We start from the raw sequence: 20,103 nt of genomic DNA, 5'->3' as shown, positions 1-20,103 counted from the left end.
TTGGCGCTGTTTGTTTGACCTTGGTTGCCAGGACAACCTCACGGTTTTTGATGTTTTCGTAAATAGTTCAAAAATTCTTGAATGAAATATGTTGCCGTTCATATTTTCAAATATTTTTTAATTTAATATTATTTAATTTATTAAATAATTGTTTGGAAGAAGAGTTTTACAAAATTTGAAATTATTTACGATTCAAACTTTATATTTTGGAACGTTAAGAAATTCAGATTCCTCAGAATTTCTAAACGTAAGCTGTCAAATCGAACGTGCGGCACATAACCTCCACGTATCCGTATTTACATAGATATTCCTAGTTTTATGTTAAAAAATCTCGCCAATATTGAGTGAAGTAATACTTGCTACGGGTGGACATAACATCACATTTATAATGTCTGACGTCCAACAGCGAAGTTTGGAAGAACGGACGAGTAAGGCTGAAAAAGAAGCAAAGGCAATTGAAGAGGAAATTAACAAGTTGACATCAGGCAATTTGAGTTACATCGGTGACCCTCGACTAGACAAACTCGTTTCAGATAACGAAAAACTCAAACATCGCTTAGCAATACTTGAAAATGCAATCAAAGCTGAGAGCTCTGGTACGTCAGGAAAAACAGTCAAAAGGGAGCCAAAAAAGCGTCCAACTTTAATAACTGATATTAAATCGATTGAGGGAACTATTTGCATTTTGGATGAGCTTAAAAATGTTTTTGAAATCGCTATCACTTCAGCATATCCTGATCTCGAAGAACCCCCCATCGCTATCACTTTGTCAGGAAACAATCCCAAATTTGGTGACTACCAGTGTAATTCTGCAATGGCCATATCACAACTGCTCAAAAGTAAGGGTGTAAAGACTAATCCTAGAGAAGTTGCTAATAATATTCTCAATAAAACTCCAGCATCACCATTGATTGAAAGAATGGAAGTGGCAGGTGCAGGATATCTCAATATATACCTCAATAAGCAGTTTGTTGAACATGTATTGACTTGCATTCTCAGATATGGAGTAAAGCCACCCCCAGTAAAGAAAGAAAAAGCTATTGTAGACTTTTCATCACCTAATATTGCTAAAGAGATGCATGTTGGACATCTAAGGTCTACTATAATAGGGGAAAGTATCTGTCGTTTGTTAGAATTTCTGAAGCATGATGTACTCCGAATCAACCATCTTGGGGACTGGGGCACTCAGTTTGGAATGCTGATTGCTCATTTGCAAGATAAATACCCTGATTTTAAGACACATTCTCCTCCCATTTCTGACTTACAAGCTTTTTACAAAGAGTCGAAGACACGTTTTGATGAGGATGAAGAATTCAAGAAGCGAGCGTATTCTAGCGTTGTTCACCTCCAGTCAGGACATCCTGACTACATATCAGCATGGAAACTTATATGTGAAGTCTCTCGACAAGAGTTCCAGAAAGTTTATAATCGATTAGAGGTAAAAATTATTGACAGAGGGGAATCATTTTACCAGAGCAGGATGGAATCTATAGTCAAAGAATTAAAAGACAAAGGGTTTTTGGAAGAAGACGAGGGCAGATTAATTATGTGGGGTGATGCAGAGAAACGTGAAGGAATCCCTCTTACTATTGTGAAATCTGATGGAGGATTCACATATGATACATCTGACATGGCTACAATTAAGCAGAGGGTAGAGGAAGAGAAGGGGGACAGATTTATTTACGTAACAGATGCAGGGCAGTACACCCACTTTATGACAATTGAAGCTTGTGCCAGACGAGCTGGAATATTAAAGAATGGACAAAAAGTTGAAAATGTTGTTTTTGGTGTTGTTCTAGGTGAAGATAAGAAGAAATTCAAAACTCGTTCTGGTGACACAGTTAAACTTATTGATTTACTTGATGAAGGGTTGAAAAGGTCCTTAGACAAGCTAAAAGAGAAAGGTCGGGATAAAGTTCTTACACCAGAAGAACTTAAACTTGCACAGGAAGCTGTTGCATATGGTTGCATCAAGTATGCTGACTTGTCTCATAATAGAATCAATGACTATGTGTTTTCATTTGACAAAATGTTGGATGACAAAGGCAACACTGCCGTATACCTGTTGTATGCTCTGACTCGCATTAGGTCAATAGCTAGAACAGCTCAAGTCTCTTTTGAAAATTTACTGGATGAGCTAGAGAAATCTGGTTTCAAACTTACTCATGAAGCTGAATGGAAACTTGGAAAGGTACTTCTAAGGTTCCCGGAAGTTATCCTCAAAGTAGCAGGTGATTTATTTCTTCACAGCCTTTGTGAATATTTGTATGAGATATCCTCATGCTTCACAGAGTTCTATGATAAATGCTACTGTGTAGAAAAGGACAAAGAGGGTAAGATTGTAAAGATCTTCTATGAAAGGCTGATGCTGTGTGAAGTTACTGCTAAAGTCATGGAGAAATGCTTAGATATATTAGGCATCAAAACAGTATCTAAAATGTAGGTACCTACTGTTATCAATTATAGTATAAGGTATTTATTTTTTGACATAGAATTTACTTAAAGTAAATATGTGTGCCGCTTAACACAAGTTTAATGTTTGTACAACAAAAATAAAACTTAAGTTTGATTGTAAAATGTTTGTTAAAAATAAATAAAATAAATTTTTTATTTAATATAATTTATTTTATTTTTATTTATTATTTATTTTTAACACAAGCTTAATGTTTGTACAACAAAAATAAAACATGAATTTGATTGTAAAATGTTTATTGAGTTCCCAAAAACCTCTACAAAACTATATCAGGGTCCATTATCATTAAGGTAACATTCACGAAATAACACTGTTCAATTAGAATAATCACTGGGCTTTATGAGGTTCAACCTATACTTGCCATAAATAATACTACTTCTTAAAATACGGCAAGTATACCACACTGAAGCCTGCATGATGAAAGTCTTAACTTACCACCTATGATACATCTTTACGTAATATTTAACACTGTACATAGACAACATTTTCGTGTTTTTATACAAAAATGATCCTTAACTTTTGTGAAGAAAATTCAATATGCATTTAGGCAACACACGAGTAAGAAGATTAGTGTTTAAAAATTCACACCAAGTACCTTTTTTAACACCTACTTAAAAGTTTTCAATGTATATCTCACTCGAGCAGTAATCTAATGAAATATTCAGAAGGTATGTATTGGTATTTTTAAAGAAAGAAATGGATTGTCTTATAATAATTGCAAATCCACATTTAATTTTATTAGTCTATGTTTTAAGTCTCGCAAGAAATGACCACTACCAGATAATAGTAATGACAATTTTTGTATAAAAACAATTACATGATGAACCTTAAATGTACACATACAACATTGAAACATTTACTTTGATACAATATTGTTTTAATAATTACTGGAGTTTTACTATACTGTTACTATAAAGTAAGTAGTAAAGTGTTGATTTATAATGAAAAAAAATATTAATAAAGTAAGTAAAAAAATAAGAAGGTAATTATATTTTGGGACATCCTGAAGGCTAGTTTATTGTATATTCTTTCAACCGTATACCGTATTTGATATTACAATACTAAACTGTTGATTACTTCAAAAGTCTATAATATTAGATATAATATAAAAAGATTTTTTTAGACCAAGTTCATTTTCAAAATCCTTTAATTAACGGTTTCATAACAATAATATATTTTTTTATATTTCTACAAAAAAAAAACTGTCAATACAGAAATTCATGTAACTTGTTCTTTTCACTATATTTGAAGGTTCTTTGGTACCTAGCCATTAATTTGTTATTTCTTTTTTTCAAGAGAAGAAAGGTTTCGACACGCATTACTCACATAAATATTTTTATATTTCTAAACTATTTAGTCATCTCAAGAGCAACACATTGGAAGACCTCAAGATATCACGTTTACATATTTACATTCAGAAATAAAGTATAGTTTCACGAACAATGGTATTCCATACATGAACTAAGTTAAACCAAAACCGTATAGAAAACGTCATTCAGCTTTTTACATTTTGTCAACGTTTTCCTAAGAGAAGTGCAGTTACTTTTACCATGCCAATTCTCACGAACTATATAAATACATGTTAGGACCCTAACTCAACGCCCATTGAATTCACATTTCGTCGCCTTACTTTCTCAAACTCGTATCTTAAAGCATAAAGTTACTACAATGCAAAAAATTTGATTGTAAATACAAATTTTGCAGACTGATTTCACATCACATTTCCATCATATTCACACACTGAGTAATGCATCCATATGAAATTTAAAATAAATAGAAAGTTTTGCCATCTCCTGAATAATCCCTCTTTATAAGATACGAGTTTGAGAAAGTAATTCATTGATTTGTTAGACCTTAATTAAAACTAATTTTGCACTTTTCGAAATAGTAGAAAGTAGTTTAGTTTTAGGAAGATAGGAATGTATAAGACACTACCAGGCGTCGTACACTGTGAAATTACCTATATAACAAAATTTTTGCTACCATCAATTTATGAGTTAATTTTTAAAAATTGTTTAAAATTGTAATTTATAATTGATACCAATCAAAGGTATAATTTAAAATAACAATAATTTCATGACCTTTGTGCAATCATGTAATGTTTTTTTTTATACCAAATTACCCTGTGACCTTGGCTAAGCGGCTAAAATTCAATCGTTTGTTCAGCTAACATAATATACAAATATTTTCAAACGCATACCAGAAACATATTTAACATATCATTTTTTATCAACAAACCATTATCGCAATCATGCACCATGAATATCACAACACATCCTTTCCAAATAATATTATATATGATTTGTTTAAATATGCCAGTTACATTTCTTAAAAAATCCAATATGCATAAATTAAATTCATTCATCGATCACCAATTTTCAAAATGTTTGTAGCAAACAAATGACTAGAACTGTTTTATACTAACCAAAACATGAAATCTGGATTAAAGCATTTCCATAAAAAAAACAAACAAATAAAGTATATAAATTAATCTATGAGTTGCATAATACATTGACTCTTAATGTAAATTTGTTGACAGTAATGCTGTTACTTGGCTATATAAAAGCTGGGGGAGTTCGGAAGAAAAGGTCAAATGTTAAATGTCATCGGAGCGCGTTTGCATTGACGGGTGTAAAGGAATAGTGGGCGATTGTTCTGACCCAGTTTGAACAGTGGACTGTGCCACTATCGCAACCAATTTGAACAATAGTCAGTGGCGCAATTGTCCGCCTCCCTGACATTTAAACCGATATCAGTCTGCTTTAAAGCGTCGATCCGTAGACAACGTCGGATTGTTTTAGGATAAATTCACCCAACAAACATAGCAACTTCATACTAACTGTCCGACTACAAGGTCAAGCTTCTACGTGAGTAAACTTGCGCAAGCGATCTCGATGCTCGTATCTGTATAACACCTTTCATACTTGATTTACACGGACTACCGCTTACACAGCATACCCGCACACATATGCAAACGCGTACTTGGCTTGCTTAAGTTTAGTCATGCTAAAGCTGAACCGTGACGACAGGTCTTTAAATTGCTTGTTCAGCAGAATAGAGAAATCTCTCATTGAAATTCACATGCTTCATTCTGCTCACAACATTTTCTCAATAAATAAATAATAAACTCTGACAAATTCAGATGAATAACAAACAATAACAAATGATTACTTCTGGAAGTACAGCAAACACCTAAAGTGACACTAATAAGTTGAGCAAGTCTTAACAAATCTAAAAATTTTAATATATTATGAATCTATTGTAAATCGCTATCGATCTAACTCATAGGTATCAGTGGCGAAGGGTACATATAACAAGATTGCCATTGGCTTGCTAAAGAAATTTATTCTATAATTCAATATCCATTGAATGGAAAATGTCGTGCATGTGCTGCGTACCTTTTTTAAAAATTCACCCATCGCCACTGACAGATATACATAAAGAAATATATTTTAAAACTTTACGTTTAAAACCCTAGTTAGCTTACAAGGTGGTACACAGAGCTACGCTAAAATGTATAACGAGCTAATCTACGGAAAATTCACATTGAGGTGTATAAAAGATTTCGCTGAAAAAACTGGATTCGTATAATAAGTATAGTTTATAAATGTATCTAAAAACCCTAATACGTATAAGTTAAATTCTCTAAAAAAAGGTTGGATTGGTCTCGAGATTTTGAGATTCTACAAACACTAACTACAACAATAGTAGGTACATACGATTCAACAATATTTTACATAATAATATGTACAGACACACGAACTTTGTAGGTTTGGCCGCATGCGGTCCACGTTACCGTTGTTTCTATATCATTGGTTGTTTCCTTATTCCCGTTCTTTTGATGTTTAGAGATTGTTGAAAAAGACGTGTGTAGGACGTGGATGACGAATTAACATAATTCGCTTGATTACTTTACCTCTTAAAATGGCGCGAGGATATGACATACCAAAGTGAATCGCCAAATTTACCTCAATTTTCGCAGTCTCTGTCTATTCTGACGTACGGAACGCTTCAATTTTCTTTCTCAAGTGTCTTATAACAAATTTGAATGAACGGGAATAAAAAATACCATTAGGTACTATGTTCATAAGTTAGGTATCGATCGAGACAGGCTACCCACATAGATAGGCTACCTAGAGTGATTACAAAATGCTCACTATAATTTAAACGAGTCTGGGTCCGAGTGTTAAGACTCGTTTCGACAATTATCGAATTGGAAATGTGAATCGATCGTGGCATTAATCGTAAAGCCACGGCAATATCAGACCAAATTTTGATACAGAGCAATTAACACAGAAATTCTTGAAAGCACAGGGAATAATTTATCGGTTTTAGAATAAACTGCTGGAGCGACTACAGGGTGGCTCTTCTTACAAAGTACAGATGTCGTAGGGATCACCACCTGCTGAACAATATCTAAATATCACAGTGTTGCCCACGAGTTTCCTTAGAAGATGTTGCTACACAGATGCGTTCACTTGTTTAAGGTACCAGTAACGCTAGTTATGGTAACGTGGACCGCAGAATGAGATGGTCATGGAAACCGCGCTTTAAACGAGTATCGCTAATGCGGAGCGCAGACAAGTTTCTTATTAGTAGGCAGAGTTTTTAGCCATATAATAATAGAATACAGCCGGTATCCAGTAAGTAAAATTTGCTTCACGCCCAAGAAGGAACGTCGTCTGCGTAACGCGTTAGGGTCTTAAGAGGACTGCTTTGCCAAATCGCACGGCCGTGAAGAGAGCTCTGGTGAATGGGTGAGACAAGTAAGGTTTTGAACCATTTTCTCGCTATAATTTGTAGCTTTATGTTCATTCAAGAAGTATGGTAGTTATGTGCATAATAATAATAATTTCTTCTTCTCATCGACCTTAAAATGGTCTTGGTTTTTCAGAGTCTATAAGAAATTCAAAATGAAATTTCTTGAAAAAATTCCATAAATTAGGGACTTTATAAGCCTGTGCCATTTTAAAACCATTTATAATTTAGGGGGCAATTGAATATTCTATAAAATTTCACTGATATTGAATAGTCATTATCCAAAATAGGATTAAAATACGTTTATATAAAGCTCTTTAGCTAAACCGTCCTCTTAAGGTCACACCTATATGTTACCATCGCAACCGGATTGACAATTGTTGAGATGGCCGACCTACTTCTGTGTTTCCGCCGACATTTGCGTATTATCCGGCTAAATACAAATCCATATTTAGTATCTACTTAAAAGGGTACATCTCACATATAGGAACTAACATTATACTTTGGCTTTCACATTGCTATCATTTCACTTCTACCTTAACTACGTAAGATTATACGATTTACTGTAGTGTATAATACAATAAAAGAAATGGTTACATGTACTACGGTAACGTTAGCCAGAGAATACGCATAAAAACGGGTCTAGATTTGTGTCATTTCGAGAATAAACTTTGGAGTCGAGTAAAGTTGTTCACACTTTCGACATACATGTATGTATAATAGAAGGTTTGTTATCAAAAAGTCACAAATTTCGACTTGTCCATTACACAGCGTATTACAGGTACAAAAATATCTATAGACAGAGCTCTCGAGATTCAATAGTTATAGGGCAGTCTTCATTGAGATTTGAGATCGGGGAACAGATGTCTCAGGATTGCGAGGTAATGCACAGTGGCTGCTAACGCCACGAATATGTGCCAGATGGCGTGGGCAAAAGGGATCCTACCGTCCGATTTGAAGAAGAATACGCCGATCAGGTACAGTATACCGCCGAGCTTTAGATCGTGCATTGCTGGAAATTGATGCTGTGAACAAGAAAGATAAATAAATTAATAATGTTATTACTAAACATTTTATTTTGAGGAACTTTAACACAACTCATGTTTCGGACAACCGTTTCAATTTCATGTCAATTTGTATGTTGCTGTTGTTCGAAGAAAAATGTATGTGTATTATTGCTTTTGATAATTTAGATATTTAAAATCCATTATACTAGTAGATTAACCGTAGCGTATTTTTAATTTTTAGGGTTTTCCAATGGGAGTTAATCGCAAGTCGCGCGGTTAAAAGAGAACTCACCCCGCGTGCGCCTGTACCACATTGCGCCTGAACCGACCGCCAAAGTGTGCGGGCGACGACGGCCGCCAAGCGCGCAGGTGATCGCGTCCTGCGCGGTTCTCCTAGCATTAGTTCTAGCGGCAACCGCGAGCAACCGTCACCACTACAGGCGTAAAACGCGCCGTGAAATGTGCTACTAATTTTACATTCTACAGATGCCGCGATCGCGAGTGAAAACCGCTCCGTGAGTTCTTAGTGTAACGAAAAATGATTTTCAGCGACATCTAACGTGTAATAGTTAGCTATTATATACTAGTAGCATTTTTACTAAAACCTCACCTGATGGTGAATGGCTGAACCAGGATAAAAAATACTGAAATATTGTAATATAACTCTTACTCAAGGGACTGTAAGTTTAATTTTGTTAAATTTTAAAATTGTGTTACGTTGTTTTCACGTTTTAAGCCCTACCCAATCAAAATCTTTAAGTTATGGTAGTGGATAATAGAGTGTAGTTTGAATTGCACACAAGGTAAAAAGTGGAGACATCGGTACCCGATCTTACATAGCGTCATTACATGTCTCCCCTTTTTTTCTATATCTATGAATGTAGTCACCTGTGGGATGGCTCAACGAAGTATCAACTTGAGGCTCTTGATTCAATTGAGCGCTGAGCCAGGAGTCTTATTGGCGACGATGAGCTCGAAACTAAACTTCATATTTTAGCCCACCGGCGCGGCGCCAAGTTGGGCAACTCTGTCTGTCGGTTTTCTATACTACATATAATATATTTCGGCGAGTGTGCCCATGAGCTCCATCAGCTCATCCCGCCGCCCCCATTTGGGATATCATCCTTACTTGGTCGATATTCCCTCGAGGCCTGCTATGCTTTTCATCATCTTTTATTATGCGCACAGCCCAGGAATGGAGTTCCCTGCCTGCGCCTATGTTTCTGAACTCATACAACCCGTGTATCTTTAAGGTGTGATTGAATAGGCATCTTCTGGGCGAGCTCATTCCATCGTAGATCCTACCTTTGCTCCTGAGCTAGGTAGTGGTTAAGAGCAAGTCCATTTAATTAAAAAAAATAAAATAGATTGAATATAATGGAGTTATCTCAAACTTTGATGATAGTTAGAAAAACAAAGTAACAAACATGACCCTTTTTTTTGTTGTTTTGATGACCCTTTCTAAGCCGAATAATCATTCATGTGTATAATATAGGGACAAGTTTGTAGCGGAAGAAACAAGGTTTGCATGGAATGTTTGGTTGGAGGCAGTCAAAATGTTTAGTAAAAGTGGTTTTTGGTGAGATTCGCCCGTTCCTGAACATCGGATCTGCTGTCATCCCCATGACAAACATCAGAAGTAAACGATAGCAATTGTAAAAAAACTCGTAGGTAATAATTTTAAGAGCATCACAGCCATCCAATAAAAGATGTAAACATGGAAATCAGATACAGATGTTTGCAGAAATCATTGAAATCGTCAGATGTTTATACATTTAATTATCGTTCGCCGATATAAACAAATTTAAAAAAAAGGTGTACTTATTGAGAAAGTGATTATAATGATTTCGAATACACGAATGTAACAATGTGAAATCAATTAAATGAAGCCGTCTCATTTGATTTCCGTATTTTGTTTTCGTGTGAAATAACACATAATCTCAATACAGAGTACTAAAAAACCGACCTCAAAAGTCATTCAACCCCTAGTTTAGTAAAATATTCCACCATTGAGGTGGAATATATTCTTCAAATTTAAATGGGACTCTTTCCAACCAAAAACAATGATCAAAATCGGTTCACAATAATACGGAGTTATCGCGTAACATACATTAAAAAAAAACATGCAGTCGAATTGGAACCTCCTCCTTTTTTGAAGTCGGTTAAAAATAGTTGTTATTCTGCTAAAATCTAGTTGCAATAGCAGTTGAGTCTCAATTATATACTCATGGTGGAATGCCAGTGAGTGAATTCATTTACATTCGCGTAACATACCTACATACAAAAAAAACATACTGTCGAATTGAGAACCTCCTCCTTTATTTTTGAAGTCGGTAAAAAATAGAGCTTTAGACATTTCATTTGAAAAATACAAACAATACCAGGCATAAATAATATATAAATACTAGGGCAATATTCTTAAAACATCATAAACAACAAGTTATGTTCCATGACTTTTTAACAAAACATATTAAATTCACCAAAAATAAACTTTTAAGTTTTTGTTGTACTATCTGACACTTTTTAGATTTTTTTTCTGGGTCGTGGTTGGTTCAGCAAGTGTCCCATTGCAGTCCAGAGACGCAATGTTGTATAATTTATTAACGATACATTGGATTTTGTTTAGGTTAGATTAGTTTTTTAGGTTAAAGAAAATAAAGTTGTTGCGAATATCAGCATATCAGACGGAAGACGTCCACTGCTGAACATAAGCCGCGGTTAATCTGCATAAATTAAAATATCCGCATCCGCATTCATCGATGCTGATATTCACTGTCGTGACATGACCTAAAAGGCAGGCAGGAATAATTTACAAAAATTCTAGAAACAGATTGTAAGCCGAAGAAGCAGCTCAGATGGTGTTTTTAAAATATAACTTCGATAAAATTCACAACGATTAAGCTAGGCAGATTGACTGATTTGTTAATAAATAGGAAATTAAACTATTTTTCCGGATTTAAATCGCGTATATTTGTTTTTTCAAACAAACCGACGTTTTGGGCCCTTTACGGGTCCCATGGTCACGGTTGACTTGTCAATAAATGTCACAAAATCATTGAAATAATATTTTATTATTGTTAGAGTGTGTATGTGTCGCTGTGGTCAGCCTCTATCTTCTCCTTTCTCTTCTCGTTTCCTGCCTATAGTTAAAATGAAATGAATGGCTTTATTTCCTTTTGTATAAATATTCATATTTTGTAAAAAAAACGTCTGTTACATTAGGAGTCTGCCGTGTGAGTGACTCGATACATTTCGAAATTCAAAATCGTTACAAAAAAAACATTAAATTATTGCGCCGCACATTCATCTATGTTGAGAATACTTTCCTGTAGATGTCAGCACCGTGTACGCGTTAACAATTATAATATCAAAAAAATAGAAAGCTTTTTATGTAGATAGATGCAGTAAGGATGTAAATTTTTCGCGTTTTTTTTTAAATACATAAAATCAGCATGTGTTTCAACAACAACCCCAGTTCGAATTGGTATTTACGCTAGCGCTTCCTTTTGTTATCACACAGAGCTATCACCACAGACCAAATAAAGCCATCACCGTTTAGAGCGATCTATTTAAATATTTTTATTTTCATATGAAAGTAACATTTAATGAATCGTTAAAAGTCACGGAACGAAAGTTATTGTTTATGCGTGGTAATATAGTCCTGCAAGGTTGTTAGTACTTTAAAGATTACCCTGTACAGCTTCATTCTTAATTTTATCTACGCAGAATAATATTAGGAGCAGTAGAGCTCCTCGTGACAGAGGTCGTCCAGGGTAGTTTCTGCCACCTTACGTATTTCTACCGCCAAGCAGTAATGTGAGCATTACATTGTTCCGGTTTTGAAGGTTGAGGGTGCTGTTGAAATTACAGGCACATGGGACTTGTCAAGTGGAAGTGCCCTTCACATCTTTGCGATTTAAAGCTCTGAATGGCACTGTAACTATTATGGACTGGCGTGTAGCTTACCACCAGGCGTACTACCTAGTATAGTATAGTATTCTAGTAGCTTACTTACTATATTAATTTTCATAGTTTTATTGGCTTTCCATAAAAACTTTCATCCCCTATTTCACCACCTTCAAGATTTATTTTTGTGACAAAAAATAGCCTATATTTTTCTCCTAGGTCCCATCTGTCTCTACATCAACGTTCACGGGTACAGCGGTTTGGGCGTAACAACGTAAAAAACAGAAATACTTTTGTATTTATAATACTAGTTTGGCTTGTTTTTATTATTATTTGTTTCTATCTATGGATTTTAAGTACGAGAAACAAAGTACATACAATTTTTGAGATGTAAAGTCTTATTTGCAGCACCTATTAAATAACAAAATTCGGTAAGTTCTCTCCGAAGCAGTGAGACAGTAGGTTATTTTAAAAAAAATTGCAAAGTAACGTCATGGCACAGTTCCTTTATACCAATTAAAGAACATAAACTAGTAGAACATTTTGTTACATGTGGATGGTGTAAACACGCCGTGCCAATGCAAACAACTTATCTATACAATTGTGATCATCAAGCTTCTATTTCAGTTCAGCCGCTGGATAGGAACTTTCTATATTTACAATGTACGTAATCCAATCATTAGGTTTAGAATTAAGTCAAGGTTCGCACTAAATGAACACCCTTAGCGGGTTATGTTGTCTACTTATATTGACATAGAAACTGGGTTAAAAAGTTTCGTATTATTTTATTTGACTTCAAAAAAGAAGGAGGTGCTTAATTCGACTGTATTTTTTTACTCCGTCATTTGTGTACCGATTTAGACGATATTCTAGTAGATTCTGCCGTTAAAGTTCATAACTATGTCCAATTTTCATAATTGATAATTTTTTATCCATATTTATTGCCTCCCTTTTTAGGTCCAACTGCGAAAAGGCGGAATAGTATCTCTTTATACTTTACTTTACTGCACTTAGAAATAAAGATAACAATAAAAAGTAATTCACTTATTAGTAAACCAGCTTGTTACAGCGTACTTAATGTGACCATTCGTCCCGCTTTGAGCAGGACAGTCCCGCTTTTGAGCTTCATGTCCTGCCGTCCCCAAAATACTTAACAATGTCCCGCTTTGACAAAACAGGGTACATGTGACACTAATTTAAATGGCGCGAATTAGCGAAACAACCAACAATGTTTTTTTAATTTTTTTTAATCATTAAACATTTATTCGTAACTATCGTAAACGTGTGTTTTATTTTACAAAACAAAGAGGCGTCCTGCGCGAAATGCGGGAAAAAATAACGGTAACGTTAAGCCACCAGTAACGTTACCAACTAAAAACTGGAATAAAAGTAAGCTTTAGTAGCAGTAAAGCTCCTTGCGAAAGAGTTCGTCCAGGGAGGTACTGCCACATTACGTAAAAGTGGTAGTGAAACTGCAGGTACGTGGGCCTCAAGGTGACAGGTGGAGTGGGAGTGCCCATCAAATCTTCGAGATTTCAAGCTATGAGTGACATTGCAACTACTTAGTATCATAAAAAGGTAATTAGTTAAAAGTCTTAAGAACGGAACATCGACACAAAATGTAGCATTCTTGTTAACATAATCTTAATTTTAATTTAATACCAACTTTCAGCCGAGATACGTGCACTGCTAGATATAGGTCACTCCGAAAGATCACAACGACCAGTCTCGCGCTGCTCGCATCCAGCGGGTTCCCGTAATCTAATCGTTTGAATTTTTTAGGAAATTAATAGCCTCGCGTATTATTCATATAAAACCTGGAAATACTAATATAACAGAATATCTCTTGTTTTCTTACAGTACAAAAATGGACCTAAGATTGCACAATCACTTTACATTTGTAACGTAGCGTAATTCGGATTCGTATTTTAAAATTTGTAGTATGAATTAAAATCATAAAATATTTTTTAAATTAAAACATGTTGGCGAAAATGTCAACAAAAAGTTTCCTGTGATAATTTAATTTCGCTACTTGCACGTTACTGTACGAAAATTCCATGTAATGATAACGTACGCCCACACGTGATCACCCTCCTACGTTCCGTTTCGACATATCCCCACAAGCTGTACAGGAAACCCGGGGGTGCGTTGCGAGGCAGCCATTATTGATAATGTGTATTGACGGCCGGCTGTAAACCAAGATACCCGGGTCGTTTGTTTTTATGAGAATCTGCTTCTAGTGTAGTGGAATGCGCTACACGTAGGTATGTCGGTTTACTGAATTGAAACTGTATAAATTGCAATCGAAACTGACACAGGCCCAAGCCTAGTGGCCGCCATTAAGGAAATAGAATATATTGCAATCATAAAATATAGTCTTATAGTGCCTGTGACTTATCGGGGACGAATGTCTACATCTAAAAAATATCAATAATTAGAAATGTCCGCTTCTAACCAAAAGGTAATTATCAAAACCATATCAAATTGATTTTGCGTTGCAGGCAGTTTCTTCCATGTGCCATACTCACTTAATTTGTAGTAACAGTTAAAGATATCAAAAAATCACAACCTATTAATAAGAACATTGTTTTTATATAATAGAATACTGAAAATTAATTAAAGTTTCACCGCTCTAGGTCGTGGTTGGTTCAGCAAGAGTCCATTGCCGTCCAGCGAGGTAGCCAGTATAATGGGAACTTTTGAGCCGGCCACGATACGGGACGGGATTTTTTTCTTAGGTTACGAATGTTGAAAAAATCTCTTGCAAATTCCAGTGTTTTTATATTTTAGTACCTATTGACGAAGCCCAGTGCTGATCTTTAGGTTGCAAATTTGACTATTTCACATGCAATTTGTTAACCTATGAAATTAATAAATGATTTTGTTGTGGGAATAAAAAATAAAATTTAGTTTTCGATGTTAATGACTGAAGTCATGGGAATCGTGCTGTAGAATTAGAATACACTGTAAATGTAGGCTAGTAAATATTCTACATCCGGCCGTTAGAAACCCGCCCTGATAGGAATTCCAAGTTTTCAGATTGACCAATCCCTAACAGCCACGCAGCGGAGCTAGTATTGCGCATGTAGCTAACAGTTAACCTAAATTTGGCCCTCAAGTTTTCAATAATTAAATAAGATCGTTATCGTGTGGTGTAGCTAATATTTTAGCAGCTGTTACCGAGCGCCGACACGTTAATAATCCATGGCCACAGTTTTACGAACCAATTGTAATATTGTGCCATGGCCTCACTTCGATTCGAAATACCAAAACCTGGATTCAGCTCATAAGCTTCGCTTCAGAAAATGGATTATTCGTTGTGTCGCTCAAATTTCTCATACGTCGAGTTTCTCATTCAAAGTTCTGAAGTATTTACTAGTTTAAATTATTCATAATATATTAAAGCGGAAATCTATGCGAGAAAAGTAAAAATTTAATTGAAACTCAAAGCTACAGAGAAAATGTGTAATGTTAATTTTATGAGAGTGCAAGCTTGTATGCGAAGATAGAAGTTTTTGATACCGACTTTACAACTAGACACAATTGTATTGATTAGTAATTATGGTTTAAAATTTAACAGCAATTCTCTAGGATATTGGAAAAATATGAAAAAGGACGACTAATACACGTTGTTATGTGTTGGTCCTTCCAAGACCCATGCATAGCAGTGAACTGAAAGTTCCCGTAATTCCCGTGGAATTGATTTATGCATTGGTACTTACTTCGGTAAGTTTTAGTATAACCCTCCGTAATAAAATATGAATAAAAATTGAATTCGTGCGTGTGTGCCGACCTAAAACTTTCTTCATTATTCCGGAATATATTTGCAGCTGAACGTCGGCCTAGAGCTAATAAACACACCCACCCATAGTCTAAAAACTTTAATAGAATTCTTGAACAATTAATCACCGAAACACGTTTGGAATTTCTATAGTTTATTAAATGTTCTTATAGTGCTAAAAACTCATCTAACATTGGGGAAAATCTTGTTAAATGAATGAATTTGCACATTGACGACTTCGGTGGCCTAACGTTTTACACTGTGGGCGTTCGATTCCCGATAGGACTAATTTGGGAAACGAACTTGTCTAAATTGGTTCTGGTCCGGGTATTCTGAGTAGTGCCCCAGAATGAATTCCGTTGTTCTGGTACTCATAGTACAGAGAATTTCCTAGTTTTGCAGGACTACTCAGAGCTTTAAATCGCAAAGATCTTAAGGGTACTGCCACTGCGGCCGTCAGCCTGAGACATAAGTTGACAAGTCTCATGTGCTTGTAATTTCACCAGCACCCTTATCCTTCTAAACCGGAACGCAGTACTGCTCACACTGCTGCTTGGAGGCAGAAATTGGTAAGGTGGTAGTAGTTCGCTGGACGAACTCTTTCACAAGGAGCTCTATTGCTATTAAAAATCGCTTATGCGTACGTTTATAAACGAATATAAATGATGAATGAATGTAAATACGTTCGGTATTCTGCTACAAGTAGTGGCTAACGATTGACCTATTCTGGAACTGAAATTGAAATTTTTCACGTCGATGAGATAGTCTATTAACATTATATTATTTTAATTTGAAGACTAAATTGCTCGTTAAACGAGGTAAAAAGTGAAATATGCATAGTAATTTCCATGATAATTTTAGTAGAGCAACATCGATCGTTGGTGATGGTTTAAATGAATGCACTCACTGGCATTCCACCATCGAGTATATAATTGAGACTCAACTGCCGTTGCAACTAGATTTTAGCAGAATAACAACTATTTTTAACCGACTACGAAAAAGGAGGAGGTTCTCAATTCGACTGCGTTTTTTTAATGTACGTTACGCGATAACTCCGGACTATTGTGAACCAATTTTGATGATTCTTTTTTTGTTGGCAAGCGAGTACCTCAGTTTGATCCTATTTAAATTTGATGAAAATATTCCACCTCCAAAGGTGGTTAACTAGGGGATGAATTACCGATTTCAATAAAACTTGGCGAATAGATGTAATTCCACAAACTTTTGAGGTCGCTTTTTTTAATAAAAAAAAGTTATATTATTTCGCTTTGAAAAATCATATGGTACTTACATTGACTTACAAATAAATGGACGACGGGTCTAATACAAAAACCACGAAAAAAATGTCCCAAGTCAACCTATTCGAAATTTAAATTGTAATGTCATCGCAGTATCGCGCTATCAGTAGAACAAATGAAGACTAAAGCGGAGTGTCGCGCTCTGTATACGATTTTAGCGCCTTACAAGTGCGGACACTTTTTAGCGCGGACCCGACGTCCATATAATTGTAAGTCAATGGGTACTTACATTTCTAACAATAAATTAATTAACCCCTTATTGACGTATTCGATAGACGAATAATTGAGAGATCTAGCGTGCCATTCCGAAATATATTTTCCCATCAATAATAAAAGCTTAATTGGGTTAATTAACAAGGAAGTGACTATCAAGCGAAAATATAAGTCGACCTTTCTTGAAAATTTGTTATCAGAAAATATTTAGACCGACCAAAAATTATAGACACTTTCATTACGAATTATCGGTTTACCAGAAATTAATGAGAATTTGTAATCAGAAAAAATAGGTCGACCAAAAACGTATAAGAGTTTATAATAAAAAATATAGTACTAATAGAAAATTCAGAAAAGATTACAATCAGAAAATATACTACGAAAACAATAAGAAAAATTTCTAATCATAATTCTCTTTTGTTTGTGTGAAGCAGCTCAAATATAGCTTTAATAAAATGTCTTTGTTTGCAATAAAGACTATATTTAATGTATTGTAATGCATATACATTAATTTAATATGACATTCTGGCCAACCTACAAATGCATGTTATCGTGTGTTACAATAAAGTGTGTCAGTTAATACGTTTTGAAACAACACGATTAATTATGTTATTTGTTTATTTGACCTTTGCTCTCTTATGTCATGCGGTAAAAAGAGATAAATCTATATAACTGCCACGTTCATATATACAAATACTATGTGAGAGATTACGTTCCGCTCTGGGGTAGGAAAACGAATTGTTGTCTTAAATAAATGATTATGACTAATGTGCGTAATGTGATAATACTTATTAACACATTTTTCTTGAATGACCACACAACAGTATCCTCACAATTCGGACACAATTATTTATATTAAATCTTTTCTTTTAAATGTGTTATCTCTATATAATCTGTTATGGATTTGCAATTAAAAAATTCATAATCTAAAAATTTTTTAACGAAAGATCTCCCTCCATTCTTTATTCCATTTAGATGAAGATAGGCAGCCGTACATGGCACAATACATGACCATTATAGTAACGTGTGTTCGTAATAAATAAATGCAAACTGTTGAAATATCACAGTTATCCTTATGGCGGCTTTGCACGGTCCGTTTTTTCACGGGCCACATCGCGGGAAGAGGACCGCCCGAGTGCGCATGTGCTCGCCTGTTTTTGAATCCTACCTTAACATACACGGCCGTGGCACCTTTACATGACACACACCCGAATACGCGTAACCACGCGCATCGGCCCGAGGCCGCCCGGGTTCGCCCGTGGCGCGAGCTCGCCCGTTTTGCCTTTAAAAAACGGGAACGGGTTGTGGGAAGCCGCCTTTAGCGAACGGCTCGTTGACAGTCTTTGTTGCCGTTCCGTCAAAGCCGCAGCAAAACGAGTGGCGGGGAGAGACCTTTCTCGTTGCTTTTTTATTCTCTGGTATCGTTTCGAAAAATATTTTGGAGATTTAGTAAACACTAACTTGAGAATGTGTTAAGTAATAATCGTGTGCCGCCGACATCTTCGCACGCAACACTTAGGTAGTGTGTTATATGCTATCTCTACCTTCACCGATCTTGTTCATATCGAGTCAATGAAAGAAGAAGAATCAATTAAGGTGTACCAAAGAGAACCCTATGATAATAATATGCTAAACTAATGCCTCCGTAGCCGAACGGTTACCATACTGGATTGCCATGCAGAGGTCCCGGGTTCGAATCCCGGGTCGGAAGAAATATTTGTATGGCCTACATTTATTTTTCTCGTGAGTTTGGGTGTAATTTGTGACTGTCTACCTATGTGTGTATCCATAGCACCCGCGATACAGGGTTTCCCTAGTACGGGGCTACGAGTATGTGCGTTGTTGTTATTATTATTATTATTAGCAGGTCTCACACTAGGGATTTCGATGTACTATGAGTACCAGAACAACCAAATTAACGCTCTAACCAGAAAACCCAGACCAGATTCAATTTAGATAAAGTTCGTTTTCCAAATTGGTTCAACCAGGAATTGAAACCGAGAGCATCCACAGTCCTAACTGCTAGGCCACTAGGGTCGTCAGATTTATAAATGATAGGAACAAAAATTCAATAAGTTAAAAAAGATATAGGTCGAATAGAAAAATTCAATAAAGTAACCGGGACTGGTTTTTGATTCTTCATTTATTTTTCAAAAAACAAAGTTTAAAGCGATATTGTAACTTAGCACCGATGCATTTATGTAATAAGGTCACGTCCAAAATTATAACTTTTCAGGAGAGAGATCTAAAGAATCTATAAACGAAATAAAACGATAACTTTTTTATGCTGAAATAAGAGAGTTTAAAATTTCACAAATATAAAACTAGTGTCAAGTAGTACGTATTATTTTTAAGGCTTTGATGTGATAAAAGCACAAAATATGATCACAAATGTGGCTTTATTATACCAAGGGTACGAATTGAAAGTCGTCTCGAATAAAGTAAAAGCTACTCTACAATAATATTTTTTCATCAAAATGCTACAAATTACAGAAGGCATTTTTTATAGCACCGATAGCCCTTTGTACAAGGGCGTGATAAGGCTGCATATTTATAGTAAAAGCTACTATACAATAGTATTTTTGTACTGACTAATCAAAATGCTATTAATTACAGAAGCCATTTTTCGTAGCACGGGTAGCACTTTGTACATGGACGTGTTAAGGC

General features: G+C 35.3%; 2 protein-coding genes across 3 annotated transcripts in view; one reads left to right on the top strand and one right to left on the bottom strand.

The window, feature by feature from the left end:
* Window positions 1-284: 284 nt before the first annotated feature.
* Window positions 285-2,515, top strand: LOC113231369 (arginine--tRNA ligase, cytoplasmic). Its single transcript, XM_026465662.1, has one exon. It carries the CDS (start codon window positions 389-391, stop codon window positions 2,441-2,443), a length of 2,055 nt encoding a protein of 684 aa, XP_026321447.1. The 5' UTR covers window positions 285-388; the 3' UTR covers window positions 2,444-2,515.
* Window positions 2,516-6,267: 3,752 nt separating this feature from the next.
* Window positions 6,268-20,103, bottom strand: part of LOC113231307 (monocyte to macrophage differentiation factor 2) — a 36,521-nt gene continuing 22,685 nt past the window's right edge. Inside the window, exon 4 of one of the 2 annotated variants that reach the window (XM_026465572.1) lies at window positions 6,268-8,256. In XM_026465572.1, the coding sequence (XP_026321357.1) occupies window positions 8,068-8,256 (189 nt within the window). In that variant the 3' untranslated portion in view covers window positions 6,268-8,067. The remainder of the gene's footprint in view (window positions 8,257-20,103) is intronic. The other variant, XM_026465573.1, reaches the window with a different exon arrangement.

Source organism: Hyposmocoma kahamanoa, unplaced genomic scaffold (assembly GCF_003589595.1).
Source record: "Hyposmocoma kahamanoa isolate Upper Pololo Valley unplaced genomic scaffold, ASM358959v1 65, whole genome shotgun sequence".
Classification (NCBI taxonomy): Eukaryota; Metazoa; Arthropoda; class Insecta; order Lepidoptera; family Cosmopterigidae; genus Hyposmocoma; species Hyposmocoma kahamanoa.
Note: the sequence above shows the minus strand (reverse complement) of the source record. Positions and strands in the feature narration are given on the sequence as shown.

What these genes read in the sequence shown, in the direction of transcription:
- LOC113231369 (XM_026465662.1), top strand. Translation starts at nt 389, where the DNA reads ATGTCTGACGTCCAACAGCGAAGTTTGGAAGAACGGACGAGTAAGGCT.